This window comes from Hylobates moloch, unplaced genomic scaffold (genome assembly GCF_009828535.3).
Source record: "Hylobates moloch isolate HMO894 unplaced genomic scaffold, HMol_V3 SCAFFOLD_6, whole genome shotgun sequence".
Taxonomy (NCBI): domain Eukaryota; kingdom Metazoa; phylum Chordata; class Mammalia; order Primates; family Hylobatidae; genus Hylobates; species Hylobates moloch.
This window is the reverse complement of record NW_026652281.1, coordinates 53,586,913-53,604,542: the sequence shown is the minus strand read 5'-3', so window position 1 is coordinate 53,604,542 and position 17,630 is coordinate 53,586,913. Positions and strand designations below refer to the sequence as shown.

Genomic DNA, 17,630 nt, shown 5'->3' with positions numbered 1-17,630 from the left:
ACCCTTGAAGTAGTTTCTTAATCACTCAGATTTCCCAGTATCCTCATCTGCACAAGAAAAATAAATAGCACTTATGTTGTGAAGAAGGAAATGAGCTAACATATATGAAGTGTATAAACCACAGTAGGTCCTCAGTAAAAATTAAATCCTGCTTGTTCAACCTTAGACGTATGGTCTTCCTCCTAAGTAAACCAGATTTCCTAGGATACCAAAGCACATTTGACTTCTATCCCCTGTGGCTAAACAATATCTACTGTCCACCTATTCTTTTTCTGAACCTTTCCTCTCTTGACCAACTTGCTTTCTTAAGGACTCCTTCATCCCGAAATTAACATCTGCCCAGCCTGTGCCGGTACAGTATTGGATAGATTGGACATCTCCATATGTCCCCCTAAGCTTCTCATTTTTTTTCTCACCATATTCACTTTGGTGCTTCTTCTGTTTCTTCCTTCTAGTGCTAAATTTGTCGTCAGAGGGACTAATTACTGCTTCTTTCCCAAATAATGCCATGGAAGTAAGAATAGCCCTCAAGTCTCATCACTGGATACTTCTGTCAAATAATTAATATTTATACACACACACACACACACACACACACGTGTGTGTGCATCTCAAATCTTTGAAGGATGGGGCAGGAGATAGACACTGTGTCTTTAAAAAAAAAAAGTCTGAAGGCCAGCTGAATGATATTAAACCAAGGGCCTAATTTGGCTCTTAGGCCTAAAGGGTCCAGAATTTCTAAACGCCACTTGTAGTTAAACGTCAAACAGTATTTTACACACACAGTATAAGTACTGTGACATGTGTCTGCCTTTTGCATTGTTGGTTCAAACAGAGATCCAACACTTGGACCCTTTTCAGTTTTAACAGTTATTTGTTTACTTTCCCAGTTAAATGTTTTGAATAAGAGAAATCATGAAAATTTTTCAGACTCTAATTCAGAGCAAAAATCTTGACTGCATTCAGTGCTTGGTATATGCTTTTCAGATGAGGGGAGTTTCAAATAATTTTCCTTAGTTTGCTGTAGAAGTAGGTTTAAAATCAAAAGAATTCACCAAAATAACAAACACTAAGAAACCACTAGTTTTCATTATGACCTTAAAACCATGAAGAGTATTAAGTGGCATGGACAAATGATCACAGTATAATATTACATAAAAATGAAGATATGAAACATGTAATATCCAAATTTTGTTATATATATTTTTTCACACTCAGATAAAACCTAAAAGTCAACATCCCTCCCCAGTGTTAACAATGGTATTACAGGCTGAAGGAATTAGAGATGATTTTAATCTTTCTATATACTTTGTAGTATTTTTCAAATTTTCTATAATAAGTGCATGTTAAAATTGAAAGACAAGTCTGTAAAGGTTATTTTGGGGGGAAAACTGTAGTTCTTAAATATAAATATATAAATCAAAGTTTTTTATTAAGTCTTAAATATTTATTTTAGCTAATGATACCATACAATTTATTTCTAAGATTACTTCTCTTTTATAGGTAGGACTGGTTATAAAAGAAACCAGCCCTATATAATGTGGTGTAGGGAAAGGTTTATCCTTATTTTCCTTACAAAACCCCATTTATGCATCCCTGCCTCTCATTTTTGTAGCATCTTCCGCTTTTTCCCAAGGGTTGTACCCTGCTCTTTCATCTTGCCTCTCAAACCAGACTTTTGTATTCATATCTGTATTCCTGTCTTTCCTTGTCTCTGAGCTCAATTTTCAAAATGTTCTTCAAACATGTTCTAGTTATGTGTTACATTATAAATAATTCAAAGATCCTAAAAAGCTAGTTTATAATAAATAGTGTTCTTAATTAAGATGAAGAGTTCTATAAGTTTTCTTTGCATTTTGGACTGGCACCAACTACAAAGGAATTTCAGGCATCAAGAATAGGCCCATGTGGGAGATATTTTGGGAAAGTCCATACCACAGAGACAGTTGCTTGCTATGCATAAAGGCCAACTCTGTTTACAGTCATTGTCTCCTTAGTTGTATTTTATTGTTCAAGGTAAGTAACTAATTTTTGTTAATTATAGATAAGATTTTAATAATTACTACAAAAGGACATTTTCTCATAACCAAGAATGTCATATAATTTTATTTTTTTGACAGTAAAAATAAAACTTAACTGTCAAAAGTCATGCTCTCTTTTTTGCTTTTTTTCTCCCTCGTTTTTTTTGGTGTTAGGATAGTATCTTCTGTATGAATGCTCCAAGGAACACCCCCTATTAGTTCTAGAAAGATCTATAATTTTTCTAGAAATAACCACTGGTACAATTATATTATGGTATATTTACTTTCCTTCTTGTGCTGGAAGACTTCTAGAAGTTAGCTCTTGATCCTCCCTACCCCAGACATATCACTTACACTAAACTTGACTGTAAAGGATTTTTAATTGTCTGGGTTATTGATATATATTAAACCAATTGTAGTGCTCTTTATGGCTTCATTGACATATCAGGTTTATTGTATTCATAATCCTGCAGGGTCAGAAAGAACCATCAAACCATGAATTTTATAAATAAATCAATCAGTATATCTATACATGTTTATATCTATTCCTACATATATAGTTTTCCTGTGTAACTGCATGAATTAGATTCTGTAATACAGGTCATTCATTTGTCATATCATGTGCTGTAAAAAAGCATTGCTAAATGTATTATAAACTCTGTTGTTTCAAGTAGATAATTTTATTGTAGAAAACTATTAAAAAACTGCTAGTTATTTTGGGCCCTCACTGGGATTCCTGATTCTGTTAAAGTTTAGCTAGTAGCTCAGTTTTTCTGATAGATTTGTGACTAGAATGTCCTGTATTCTGATTTGTTTTTAAACGTATCCATATTTTATGAATAATGTTTGAATCAGGACATTCTGTTTTTTCACCTTTGTTTCCTACTTCCCTTTCCTCTGAATGTTTAATTTCAGTTTCATATTTAATCATTTTCAAAGGAAATAAATTGCTTTAAGAGGGTTTCCTGATTTCTGCTATTATGCAGTTAGTGCTATTTTCATTTTACTATGGGCTCTTGCTTTGACAGAAAATGCTGTTAAATATACAAAGTGGGTTATTTCCATCACATTTATTTTATTATAAAGACCATATGTTTTAAGATGAAAACTGCTTTACACACTAACTCCAGTAAATCCAAATAATTTAATAATTTATACATGAAACCAAAATACATTAAAATATTACCTTATTAATAATCAGATTGTAAAATAGCTATTAACATGATCTGGAAACAGCAACATAGTATATGTTTCCTTTATTTCTGTATAACTTGTTTAATTCTGAGGAAGCAGAATAATAAAATTTAAAGGACAAGCTTTAAATGAAACTTTTTTGGGTAACAGTGTTATAACAATTTTTTTATTTTTTTTGTATATTCCGATTATTTAACATTAGTTTTTATGCGTCAGTTTTTAGAATAGTCAGGCAAGATTTTAGACTTTTTAAAACCAGTCAAACTTCTTTAGCAATATTCCCAAAATAGCCATTAAATAGCCCTTGAAACTCTAAAATACATTAAAAATATACAAGTAGTAGGAAAAGCATATGTGTTTAAAACTCTTGTATTCTTTGGCTGGGCGGGGTGGCTCACGCCTATAATCCTAGCACTTTGGGAGGCTGAGGCAGGCGGATCACAAGGTCAGGAGATTGAGACCATCCTGGCTAACAGTGAAACCCCGTCTCTACTAAAAATACAAAAAAAAAAAGCCAGGCATGGTGGCGGGCGCCTGTAGTCCCAGCTACTCAGGAGGCTGAGGCAAGAGAATGGCATGAACCCGGGAGGCGGAACTTGCAGTGAGCCAAGATTGTGCCACTGCACTCCAGCCTGGGCGACAGAGCGCGAGACTCTGGTGTCTAAAAAAAAAAAAAAAAAAAAAAAATCAAAAATAAAAAGCTCTTGTATTCTACTTATAACAGTGGTTTTTGATAAAACCAATTAGATAAAAACAAGTATTGATTGAATACCAAGATGATATTCACAGATATATTGAATTTCACTTGTCCAGCATTTCCGAAAAGACGTATCATTTTCTTTTTATTTTTTAATTTTATTTATTTATTTATTTATTTTGAGACAGAGTCTTGCTCTGTCGCCCAGGCTGGAGTGCAATGGTGCGATCTCGGCTCAGTGCAAGTTCTGCCTCCTGGGTTCAAGCAATTCTTCTGCCTCAGCCTCCTGAGTAGCTGGGATTACAGGCACCTGCCACCACACCTGGCTAATTTTTGTATTTTTAGTAGAGATGGGATTTCACCATTTTGGCCAGGCTGGTCTCGAACTCCTGACCTCGTGATCTGCCCACTTCGGCCTCCCAAAGTGCTGGGATTACAGGCGTGAGCCACCACGCCCGGCCAAGACCTATCATTTTCTAAAGGAAATTTGCTTAAAGGATTTAAAAAAAAATTCCCTAGAAATAATGAAAGCATTTCTCCCTAGTTGTGGACATATGTTTTATAATCCAAATGTGGCTTTTGTGTGTGTGTTCATATGTGTTCTGCATCAGACTAAATCATTATTATTTCTAGCAACAGAGCATATTCTTCATAGTTTTTATGTATTGCTGGTCCATATTGTTAATGATTATTAACACTCAAGAGCTACATTAATTAACCCATGTAAATGGTTTTAAAAAATTGTATGATTAGGTCGGGCGCCATGGCTCACGCCTGTAATCCCAGCACTTGGGAGGCCAAGGCAGGCAGATCACAAGGTCAAGAGATCGAGACCATCCTGGCTAACACGGTGAAACCCCGTCTCTACTGAAAATGCAAAAAAAAAAAAAGCCAGGCATGGTGGCGAGCGCCTGTAGTCCCAGCTACTCAGGAGGCTGAGGCAGGAGAATGGCATGAACCTGAGAGGCGGAACTTGCACTGAGCCGAGATCATGCCATTGCACTCCAGCCTGGGTGACAGAGTGAGACTCCATCTCAAAAAAAAAAAAAAGAAATTGGATGATTAATACAGTAAAGGGTTCCTTATACAAGAAGCTTGATTTGTTTACTGATGATAGTGTTTCATGTGTATGATTAATTTTTCATAAGAGACCAATCCCTATTATGTGCACTTAAAAATTTATACTGACTAGACCAAATCCCTGTAACTTTTTTTAAAAAGCATTTATTTCATTGGAGAGCCTTATCTTTAAGGCACTTTCTTATGTTCTGTATCTGAGTTTTAGAGGGTTAAAATACATTGTACCTCTTTGCCCCTTTTGCAGCCAGTTGAGAAATGCAAAAATCAGATAAATTGAGGTTTAAATATCAGCTTTTTTATTGAGTAAACATTGTTTTGAAGGACATGATGGTTTTTGTTTTGTTTTTCCTGCATCTTTCTGCAAGAAGGAGGTGGTTTTGATATGGAACCATAGTGTGCTTCTTAGTACATAACCTCTGAATTGACTTGCCCACACAGGCAGTGCAGGACTGCTACTGGCAGCCCCTTAGGATGTTTCAGAAAGCATCGATATGGACCTTCTTTGCAAATATGCAGATACACTGAGCAAAGCACATCCATTTAGTTGTCTCAAGGAGCTTCTCCAACGAAATGGGGAGTGATGAAGGGTAGAGAAAAACCAAGAGTGCAGTTACCCTAGCTGAACTTCTCCTCTTTAAAACTATAAGCAAGGAAATAAAAGTTCACTTCTGAGTAATGCTTTAAATTGTTTTATGTTGAGCCTTTCTTTCAATTTTTACTCTTAAATGAATCTCAACCTTTAAATAAATGTATGTATATTATATTTACATGTCTTTAAAAATAGACTTTCTGTGAAGAACATTTCTCACTTCACCAGTTGTGTGCTATTAGTCCTGGGCTCAAATCATTACAGTTTTTGAAGTTTACTTGTAATTGTATTGAAATAAGTCATTGTTTCTTTGGTTGTTGAAAACAGCTATTGTTGTTATTCTAGCTATGACATTAGTTAAATAGTAATAACCCACAGCTATGATGGCAAAATTGTTAGAGAAATGAAAAATTGCCCTGATTTCCTCTAGTCCCTGCTTTCCTTGTCTGTGAAAAGATTGAGATTTTTCTCTAAGACGCTATCTAGTTCTCCAGTTCAGCCTCATGTAAGCAAACAGAATTGTGTTCTGATGAGAAATTCTGTGAGTTATGTACTGCCTAAACACAAAGTACTTTGTGTGAACTACATTAAAATATGGATTAAGGTCCCTATGAAAATAAACTTAGATTTTTTTTTAAACAGTGATTTTTTCAGTCTACCTTGTAAATGATGAAATTAACATATATAGGTATATATATCTATATATATCTATATATGTATATGGCAAAGTTAAGAAATATAAATTGCAAATAGGATCCAGGATTATTATGTGTACCCACTTTACTAAATTATTGGATATAAATGCTGTGGGACCATGAGTTCTATTAACTTCTCCAGTAACATATACATATTTTATATCTGTCCACAGAGGCTTTAAAGTCTCTGTGGAGTATAAAATCTGATTGTTTCATTGTCTGTAAGTTTCAAAAGCTCTTAGCGAACAGCAGTACTTTTTTTTTTTTTTTTTTTTTTTTTTGACGGAGTTTCACTCTTGTTGCCCAGGCTGGAGTGCAATGGCGTGATCTCGGCTCATGGCAATCTCTGCCTCCCGGATTCAAGCGATTCTCCTGCCTCAGCCTCCTGAGTAGCTGGGATTACAGGCATGTGCCGCCACGCCGGGCTAATTTTGTATTTTTAATGGAGACGGGGTTTCACCATGTTTGTCAGGCTGGTCTCGAACTCCTGACTTCAGGTAATCTGCCTGCCTTGGCCTCCCAAAGAAAGTGCTGGGATTACAGATGTGAGCCACCGCCCCGGCCAACAATGCTTTGTTTGTTTGTTTGTTTATTTTTGAGATGGAGTCTTGCTCTGTCGCCCAGGCTGGAGTGCAGTGGCATGATCTCGGCTCCCTGCAACCACTGCGTCCCTGGTTTAAGGAATTCTCCTGCCTCAGCCTCCTGAGTAGAAGAGATTACAGGCACCTGCCACCACACCTGGCTAATTTTTATATTTTTAGTAGAGGCAGGGTTTCACCATGTTGGCCAGGCTGGTCTAGAATTCCCGATCTCGTGATCCACTGGCCTCGGCCTCCCAAAGTGCTGGGATTACAGGCGTGAGCCACTGCACCCAGCCCAACAATACTTTTTAAATGAAGCTTGTATAACGTTATTATGCCAGTATTTGTATAACATTCTGTCATTTTCTGAAGAAGTATATTTATTCATCAATGTGTTTTAGTGTCAAGTAATCTGTTAATCCAGACTTTCAATGTTCAAATAAGAAAGAACCCTCACTTTTTTAAGGCCACATTTTGAGAAGATAACTTTTAAAACTAGTTTCTATCGTATATAAGTAATTTTAACATTGTTTTAACAGCTATGCCTAACATCTTTATTATATGTTTAATAGTTTATTTTTAGTACTCATAGTTAAGAAAAAATAATGTCAACCCTGTGAATAGTATCTTTAACATACATTATCTCCTGTATGTTTGTATTTGTTAGATGGAAGATGGTACTCCAAAGCATATCATCCAGATGACAGGATTTAAGATGGAAGAAAAAGAAGCGCTAGTCAAATTACTTTTAAAACTAGATTGCACTTTTATTAAGAGTGAGGTAAGAAACTTATCAAAATGTTCAAGATATATTTGAAAAATAGCTAGAATTAAAATACTGGCCTAAGAATGATAAAATGCCTTCTTGATATTGTAGCAATAAAAAGGATGTGTTATAAAGGCAGTCTTACTTTAGTAACATTTCTTGATGTGGATTTTTCCCTCCAGAAATACAAAAATTGTACACATCTTATAGCTGAACGCCTATGTAAGAGTGAAAAATTTTTAGCAGCTTGTGCGGCAGGTAAGTTAACTGTCTTCCCCCAACTTTTGAAAACAATCTTCGTGTTAAAGCAAAAGTATTTTAGTCTCTGGAGAGGTAGCATATTTACATATCAAACCTAAATGTGTTTTTCTGATATTTTTTGAAAATATTTAATATGTTTTTTGGCTTATTACTCTTCTGAGTAAAATTTTGTGACACATGAAAAATGTATTAAATAGGCAGAAATATTTACCTCAACAAGGATTTAGTGTGTGTTATTTAAGACAAAAAAAATACATTAATGAAAAGCCTGGCACAAAATGTCAGAATCTTAAGCTTTTGTTAAAGTCTCAGCTGTTTTCAGTCAAGTTTTCTTTGATCTGTCATTTGATATAGGCAGTGCTTTTGTTCTCTCTCTGCTGCTTCTCCTATCCATATTATGAAGCAATGGTCATACTATTTTATTTTTTTAAGATATTAAATACTATAGACCCAAATTAAGACTTAGTCTTCTCCTCTATTGTTTTGTATTTTATAGCTTTCTCTACTGTGATTGATCTGACATATCATTAGTCTACTGATTGCAAAAAAAAAAAAAAAGCGTATGTAACTTGGGTGAATTTATCCTTTTTTAGATTAACTTACAAGGAAAACACTTGCATTTGTTTTTAACTTTACAAATGAAAACATACATTGTCCATAATGTTCAAAAAGATCATTGATGCCCAGATAAAGAAACTGTTGGTCGGGTACGGAGGCTCATGCCTATAATCCTAGCACTTTGGGAGGCCGAGGCAAAAGGATCACTTGTGCCCAGGAGTTTAAGACCAGCCTAGGCAACATAGCGAGATCTCATCTCTTAAGAAAAAAAAAGAATTATTATAAAATGACCAGAAAAATTCTTTAACTCAATATATTTGTTTTACAGAGTAATAATGCTGTGAACAATATTGGAAAAGCTGTTAGCATAGGAGGAGAAATATAAATATAACCCAAAATAGTGAATAATGATAGTAATAATAATTCCAGTAATACCACATTTTATTTTGGATTTTAAAGCTTTAGATTTATGTTTAGAATTATAAAATTGTAATTTAGAATTATATTTAAATGAAACTAATTATAGCTAAGTTACAGCTATGGAATTATATTTAGAATTATAATTATTTGTCATGGAAAAGATTACATACAATGTTCAGTGATATTGTAAGCCTCTTACTATCAAAAAATTTCCCCAAAATGTATAGTTCAAAGATAATGTTAGCAGCATAGCTTTAGAGTCTTATCTTGAAAAAGGTTGACTTTTATATTTGATCTTTATTGTTTATCATTTATCAGAACCAAAATTCCTTTGTGACTGACAGCTCATTTGCTTTCTAGGAAAGTGGATACTAACCAAGGACTATATAATTCATAGTGCCAAAAGTGGCAGATGGCTTGATGAAACAACTTATGAATGGGGATATAAAATTGAAAAAGATTCCTGTTATTCACCTCAAATGCAATCTGCACCTAAAAGATGGCGTGAAGAACTGAAACGCACTGGTGCTCCAGGAGCCTTCCACAGATGGAAAGTTGTCCTCCTTGTTAGAACTGATAAGCGAAGTGATTCTCTTATAAGGTAGGCTGTGATTACATAAAAGCTAAAGCAATTAATGAGAAAATAATTTTGATTTGCATGAGTACTTTCTGTATTTTTTTGCAATTATTAGCCCAAATGAGCCATGTTGATTTACTCCAATCTCCTAGGTAAGCCATTATGCTCATTTAGACTTATGTGTCTTTAATAGAACAAAATCTACTTTACAATATTGTTTTAGATTATTCTGGCTATCTCTATTTTACTTTCCGTGTTATTCCTTTTGGCCAACTCAAGCAAAACAAAAAAGGAAAACTAATTGAAAGATTTTTGTTTCTAGTTTTGAAGTACTTCTAGACTTGCTATTATCACAAAAGCATCATTCTGGGTTTATATAGTGCTGTCTTCATTATTCATACTGTTTTCATCATAATTTTATTTCATTTTGTCCTTGGTATATTTTTAAAAGCTTTTTTATTGGGTAAACTGTATTCTAAGACTGCTGTTACTTTTTTTATGGCAAGAGGGTGGGGAGTGTTTCTGTCTCTTAGTTAAATGTAATTTATAATCAATAAAATGCACACAAATTAAGGGTATATTTTGATGAGTTTGGACAAATTGATGCACTCATGTTACCCTCACTATAATCAAGATCTGTTACATGTACATTATCCTATAATGTTCTCTTGTGTCCTTGAGCATTTAGTTCTGTACCACCAACACCAGGCAACCACTGATTTCCTTTTTATCACTATAGACCAGATGTGTCCTTTTTAAGAGTTCCTTATGAATGGGATCATACTTAGATACTGCTTTGATATAGCTTCATTTCTCTAGTACAGTATTAAGATTCATCCATTTTGTGTATGCCAGCAGTTCACTCCTTTTTGTTGCTGAGTAGTATTCTACTCCATGGATATGTTACAGTCTGTTTATTCACATATTGGTAGACATTTGGGATATTTTTTGTCTTTGCTAATATAAATTGAGCTGCTATAAACATTTGGTACAAGTATTCATGTAGACATGTTTTCAGTTCTCTTGGGAAATATCTCGGAATGAATGAATTTATACTGTTTTAGATGGCAATTGTGTGTGTAACATTATAAGAAAATGCCGAACTGGCCAGGCACAGTGGCTCAGGTCTGAATCCTAGCACTTTGGGAGGCCAATTCAGGAGGAGATTACTTGACCCCAGAGTCTTAGATCAGCCTGGGCAACATGGTGAGACACTGTCTCTAAAAAATTTTTTTTTTCTTTTTCTTCTTTGCAAATTAGCCAGGCTTGGTGATGCATGTCCTAGTCCTAGCCACTTGGGAGGCTGAGGTGAGAAGATAGCCTAGAGCCCAGGAGTTGGAGGCTGCAGAGAGCTATGAACTGTTTTTCAAAGTAGTACCATTTTATATTCCCAGTAGTAGTGTATGAGAATTCCAGTTGCTCTGCAGTTATTTTGGCACTATTAACGAAAATCAATTGACCACGTATGTGTGGTCTATTTCTGGACTTCCTGTTTGGTTCCAGTGATCTCTATATCTACCTTATACCAACACTACACTGTTTTGATTACTGTATCTTTATAGTGAGTCTTGAAATTAGGTACTATGAGTTTCTTAACTTAGTCTTTTTAAAAGTTGTTTTAGTGAATCTGGATTCTTTGTATTTCCATCCACATTTTAGAATCACTGTCAATTTCTGTGAAAATGCAAACTGGTATTTTGATTGGGATTGTATTTTATAGGTCAAATCTTAACAATATTGAGTCTTCCTGTTAGTGAACTATGTATCTTTCCGCTTGTTCTTTAATGTCTTATAGTTCTCATTATATGAATCTTGCACATATTTTATTAAATTTATTCCTAGGTATTTTGTGTTTTGGGGTGCTATTATAGATTGCTCTTAAACTTTTTATCTGCATATTTTGAGATAATTTGCTTTTCTCCTTTATTTTCTTAATATGTTGAATTATACTTGTTTCATTCATTCATTTATTTATTTATTTATTTATTTATTTATTTATTTATTTATTTATTTTGAGACAGAGTCTCGCTCCGTCGCCCAGGCTGGAGTGCAGTGGTACAATCTCGGCTCACTGCAAGCTCCACTTCCCGGGTTCACACCATTCTCCTGCCTCAGCCTCCTGAGTAGCTGGAACTACAGGCGCCCGGCTAATTTTCTGTATTTTTTAGTACAGGCGGGATTTCACCGTGTTAGCCAGGATGGTCTGGATCTCCCGACCTCGTGATCCGCCCGCCTCGGCCTCCCAGAGTGCTGGGATTACAGCCTTGAGCTACCACACCCCGACCTTTTTTTTTTTTTTTTTTTTTTTTTAAAATTTTTTGAGACGGAGTTTCGCTCTTGTTGCCTAGGTTGGAGTGCAATGGCATGATCTTGGCTCACTGCAACCTCCGCCTCCTGGGTTCAAACAATTCTTCTGCCTCAGCCTCCCGAGTAGCTGGGACCACAGGTATGTGCCATCACACCCGGCTAATTTTATATTTTTAGTAGAGATGGGGTTTCTCCATGTTGGTTAGGCTGGTCTTGAACTCCCGACCTCAGGTGATCCGCCCACCTCAGCCTCCCAAAGTGCTGGGATTACAGGCGTGAACCACTGCGCCCGGCCACTTGATTGATTCTTAAATGTTAAACCAAACTTGTATTCTTGAGATAAACTGTACTTCATCATGGTGTATTTTTTCTGGTTCACTTTTAATATTTTGCTGATTCTATTTGCAATTTTTAAAAATGATTTTTGTATCCTAAACCTGATAAATGGCATCTATGTAAATATCTAAACTTAATGTCATATTTAATGGTGAATGATTTTTCCCCCATGATTGGTAACAAGGCAAGGATGCTGACTCTTAAACTTTCTGTTTAGCATTTACTGGATGTACTAGCCATTGCAATAAGCCAGAAAAAGAAATGAGGCATAAAATTGCAAAGAAAGAAAAATAATTGTCTTTATTTCCAAAGACATGGTTGTATACTAAAAAATTTAACCAAGATACTAGAACTAGTGAATTTAGTGAGATCAAAAGACAACAGATCACTGTATAAAATTTAATTGCATTCTCATATACTAGGAAAGAACAATTGGAAATTGAAATTTAAATACTCGTTTTGGTTTTATTAATTTTCTCTATTGTTTGTCTGTTATTTCATTGATTTCTCTCCTTGGTTTTATTATTTCCATACTTCTTGCTTTAGGCTTAATTTGCTTTGGTTGTTTTTCTGTTTGTTTTTGAGGTAAAAACTTGGATCGCTGATTTTAGACCTTTCTATTTTTCTTTTAGTTGCCCCCAAGCATTGCTTTACCCACATCCCACAAATTTGTATTAATCGTGTTTGCTTTTTTATTAAGTTCAGAGTATTTTTAAATTTTCTTTTTCGTTTCTTCTTTGACCCATTGATTACTTACAAGTTTATTATTTAATTCCCAATTACTGATAGAATAATTTAATTTTCTAACTGTAATTCAGATTAGTCATTACTTCTGTTAGTCCTATCAGTTTTTGCTTTATTTATATTGAATTCCTGTTATCAGTTGCATACGTATTTTCTCAATGGCCCTGATTTTGTAATTTTTATTTATTTTTTTCTATTACCTCAAATACTTCTCATTGTGTCCTTTGATCAGCATTTCCTGTTCCCCCACCTCCAGCCTTTGGTAACCACCATTCTGCTCTCTGCAGCTATGTGTTCAACTTCTTTAGGTTCTATAAATCTAATTTTCTTTAGACTTTCACATATAAGTTAAAAATAGTATTTGTCTTTCTGTGCTGGGATCGTTCACTTAGCATAATGTCCTCCAGTTCATCCATGTTGTTGCAAATGACATAATTTCTCTCTTTCTAAAGTCTACATATTATTCTATTCTGGATATATACTATATTTTCTTTATTCATTGATGTACACTTTAGGTTGGTTTTATAATTTGACTGTCGTGAATAATGCTGCAGTAAATATGGGAGTGCAGATAGCTCTTTAACATACTGGTTTATTAATTTCCATTCCCAACAACTAGGGAATACCAGGGCTCCCTTTTCTCGATATCTTCACTAATAATCATCTCTTTGATAATAAGCGTTCTGACAGAGCTGAGATGTAATTTTCATTTTCCTGATGATTAGTGATATTGAGCATTTAAAAATTTATCTGTTGGCCATTTGTTTATCTTGTTATGAGAAGTGTCTATTCAGATCCTTTGCCCATTTTTAATCAGGTTGTTTTCTTGCTATTGAGTTGAGTTCCTTGTATTTGGATATTAACCCTTTTTTACACATATGGCTTGAAAATATTATCTCCTATTCCACAGGTTGCCTCTTCATTCTCTTAAATGTTTCCTTTGCTATGCAGAAGCTTTTTAGTTTTATGTAACCTCACTTTCCTGTTTTTGTTTTTGTTGGCTGAGCTTTTAGAGTCAAATCCAAAAATTATTGCCCAGGCCAATGCCCTGTAGTTTATCCCCTGTGCTTTTTTCTAATAGTTTTGCAGTTTCAGGTATAATGTTTACAGTTTTTCAATGTAAATTCTATTTTGTCTCATAGGAGCGTAGCTAGTCCTGCTCTCTTGGTTTTCATTTACATGGAGTATCCTTTTCCATCCCTTTATTTTCACTCTATGTGTGTCCTCAGAGGTGAAGTTAGTCTCCTGTAGGCAGTACATAGTTGGTTTTTTTGTTTGTTTTTTTGCTTTTTCAATCTTTTTGACCACTCTGTGTCTTTTGTTTGGAGAAGTTAATCCATTTATGTTTGGGGTAATTATCGGTGGGTAAGGACTTACTGCTGCCATTTTGTAGTTTGTTTTCCAGTTGTTTTGTATATAATGTGTTTCTTTCTTCCTATGTTGCTGTCTTCCATCGTGGTTTGATGGTTTTCTGTAGTGGTTTGCATTGATTCCCTTCTACTTATGTTTTGTGTATGTAGCAGAGATTTTCCTTTGTGGTTACCATGTAGTTATATAAAACATTTTATTCTTATAACAGACTGTGTCAAACTGATAACTTTGGTCATATATAATAACTCTACACATTTACTCTCCCCCATTTTATGTTTTGATGTCAAGATTTATATTATTTTCTAATTTGTATCCCCTGACAATTGTAGCTATGGTTCTTTTGATAGATTTGTCTATTAACCACTGCACTAGAGATAAAATTGCTTCACTCACCACCATTTTAGTCCAGACTATTCTGAATATGATTCTGCATTACTTAGATTGTTAAGTTTTATACTTCTGTATGTTTTATGTTATTGATTAGTGGCCTTTTGATATAGCTTAAAGAACTTTCTTTCATAATTCCTGTCAGGCAGCCGTTATCATGATAAACTACTTTAGTTTTTGTTTGGGAAATTTTTAATTTCTCCCTTATTTCCTAAGAACAGTTTAGCCAGGTAAGTAAGGTATTGGCAGTTATTTTCCTTTATCACTTTGAGTATATCATAGCCCTCTTTCCTGACTTGAAGTGTTTCTGCTTTCAAATCCACTGGTAATTACGTTCAGACTCTTGTATGTGATATGTTTCTTATCTCCTGCTGCTTTCAGAATTTTTTATTTGTCTTTGATTTTTGATAATTTGATTATTATATACCTTGGTATACTCCTTCGGGTTAAATTTGATTAGAAACCACGATGCTTCTTGTCCCTGGATGTGGCCATCTTTTCCCAGATTTCAGAAGTTTTCAGCCATTATTTCCATAAATATGCTTTCTGGTCCCTTTCCTCTCTCTTCTGCTGAACTAATTTTGTACAGTTATTAGGTGTCATAATTCCCATAGGCTTTCTTCATCCTTTGGGTTTTTTTGCTTCGCTGACTGGAAAATTTCAAACGTTCTGTCTTTGAACTCACTGATTCTTTCCTCTGTTTGATTAAGCCTGCTGTTGTTGAAGCCTTCTGTTGCATTTTTCACTTTAGCAATTATATTCTTCATCTCCAAAATTTCTATTTTGTTTTTGTTTATTCTTTTTATTTCTTTGTCAGACTTCTTGTTTTGTTCATGTATTGTTTTCCATATTTTATTTAATTTTTAATCTGTATGTTCTTGTATTTTACTGATTTTTTTTTTTTGAGATGGAACCTCACCCTGTCACCCAGGCTGGAGTGCAGTGGCACAATCTTGGCTCACTGCAACCTCTTCCTCCTGGGTTCAAGCGAATCCCCTGCCTCAGCCTCCCGAGTAGCTGGGATTACAGGCACCTGCCACCACGCCTGGCTAATTTTTTTGTATTTTTAGTGAAGATGGAGTTTTGCCATGTTGGCCAGGTTGGTCTTAAACTGCTGACCTTAAGTGATCCACCTACCTTGGCCTCCCAAAGTGCCGGGATTACAGGCGTGGGCCACTATGCCTGGCCTCAACTTCTTTAAAGGGATTATTCTTTGTCTATCATTCCGTAGATCTATAGATCACCATTCCTTTAGGGTCCATTGTTGGAGCTGTGTTAATTTCTTTGAAGGTGCCCTGATTCTTTGTAATCTTCGAGTTTTTGCATTGGTCTCCTCATTTGTGGAGACAGCCACGTCTTTCAGGTGTTCCTTGGCAGGGATAGAATTTCATTGTTTAGTGATCACTGGGAGATCACTGCTTGTGATTCTGTGTGGGCTAGTAATGACTCCAAGCAGGTAGAGCTTGCTTTCTGGTACTCTGTATGGCTGGGTTGCTACCTTTGCATTGATTTTGGAGAGGGGATTGTGCTGGCTGGGCTCTGCTTAGATAAAACCACTGGCTGAGCTCTGCAATCAGGCAGAGCTGCAGGCTAGGCACTGCAGTTGCCTCCAGTTGGGCCAGGCTCAGGGTGTATTCCCTGGCTAGGTACTACCAATATTTGAGATCTGCCGTCGGACAAGGTTGCAGGTTGTACCCCAAGATTAAGTAGAATTGCTGCTTAAGATGGATGGGCCTAACTGTTATGCTTAGTACAAATTACAACTGGATAATTCTATTGACCAATCTTAAAATTCAGTGATTCCTTTTTCAGTTGTGTTCAGTCTGCAGATGAGCTTGTCGAAGAAATTCTTTGATATAATGCCTTTTATTTCTACCATTTCTATTGAACTCTCCAGTGAATTCCTCATTTCTTCAAGTATGTTGTCCACTTTTTCCATTAGTTCCTCTAACACATCAGTCACAGTTATGTTAAAGTTGTTTTCTGATAATTTCAACATGTGGGTCATATTTCAGTGTATATTGTTGATTCCTTTCTCTTAACAGTAGTTTGGTTTTCTTCTTGCCTATTTTGTATGTTGCGTATTTTTTTATTGCATGCCAGATATCACATGTACAAGAATATTGATAGAGGCTGATGTGAATATTTATATCCAAAAATTAGGCCTACCTCTTCTGTAAGGTGGTTAGTATGGGTGACTGAGTTAATCTTGTCAGTTGTTGAGCTAGTGCTATGGTGAATGTTGTTCCCTCTCCCCACCACCACCCCCCACCTGCCCCACCCCACCAAAACTCATGTTAAAATTTAATTGCCATTGTGACAGTATTGGAAGGTGGGGCCTTTAAGAAGGGATTAATGCCATTATCATGGGACTGGCTTGGTTATAAAAGTAAGCTGTTTCTCACATGGTCTCTCTTGCTCTTCTGCTTACCTTCATGGGATGATGCAGCAGGAAGGTTCTCATCAGATGCTCTTGGAGTTCTGAAAGTCCAAGAATAAAAACTTGTTTTTCTTATAAATTGCCAAGTCTTCAGTATTCTGTTATAGCAGCAGAAAACGACAAGACAGCTGAATTTGAGTATTGTTAATTCTGTAATCACCATGAGTGCATCACTTCAGCTTACAGCCGTGGGCTCCAGTTTCTTTGTGCTTATTATGGGGACTGGACTGGAATGCTGGAGGGTTTCTCATCACTATTCTTGCTCTGCCCTAGCTTTCAACAGTCCTTAAACTACTAGGTCATAGAAGGTGTCTCTTTTCATACTCTTCCTTTCTCCGTTGTTACTCAGCTTCAGGTGGAGGGTGTGGGTAGATATATTCTCAGTTTTGCTAGACAAGCTTCACCCTTAAACATTTTCTGTACTATTGGTCCCTGGGTTTGGGGCTTTCTCAGCATTTGTGTATCAGACTTCCATGGCAGCTAAATTCTGCCTTGTACATGTAGGCAGTGGCCTGGGCAAGAGGGTTTCCAGCCACTCCCCCCAGTATTAGATCTCTGTTGTGTATTGATACAAGATCTGGGACCTAAGTGACATTCCTGCTGCTC

General features: G+C 35.7%; 1 protein-coding gene across 2 annotated transcripts in view; it reads left to right on the top strand.

The window, feature by feature from the left end:
* Positions 1-17,630, top strand: part of SLF1 (SMC5-SMC6 complex localization factor 1) — a 92,970-nt gene that overhangs the window by 2,647 nt on the left and 72,693 nt on the right. For both annotated transcript variants that reach the window (XM_058440709.1, XM_032156811.2), the window contains exons 2-4: positions 7,525-7,638; positions 7,806-7,881; positions 9,223-9,463. In XM_058440709.1, the coding sequence (XP_058296692.1) occupies positions 7,525-7,638; positions 7,806-7,881; positions 9,223-9,463 (431 nt within the window). The remainder of the gene's footprint in view (positions 1-7,524; positions 7,639-7,805; positions 7,882-9,222; positions 9,464-17,630) is intronic.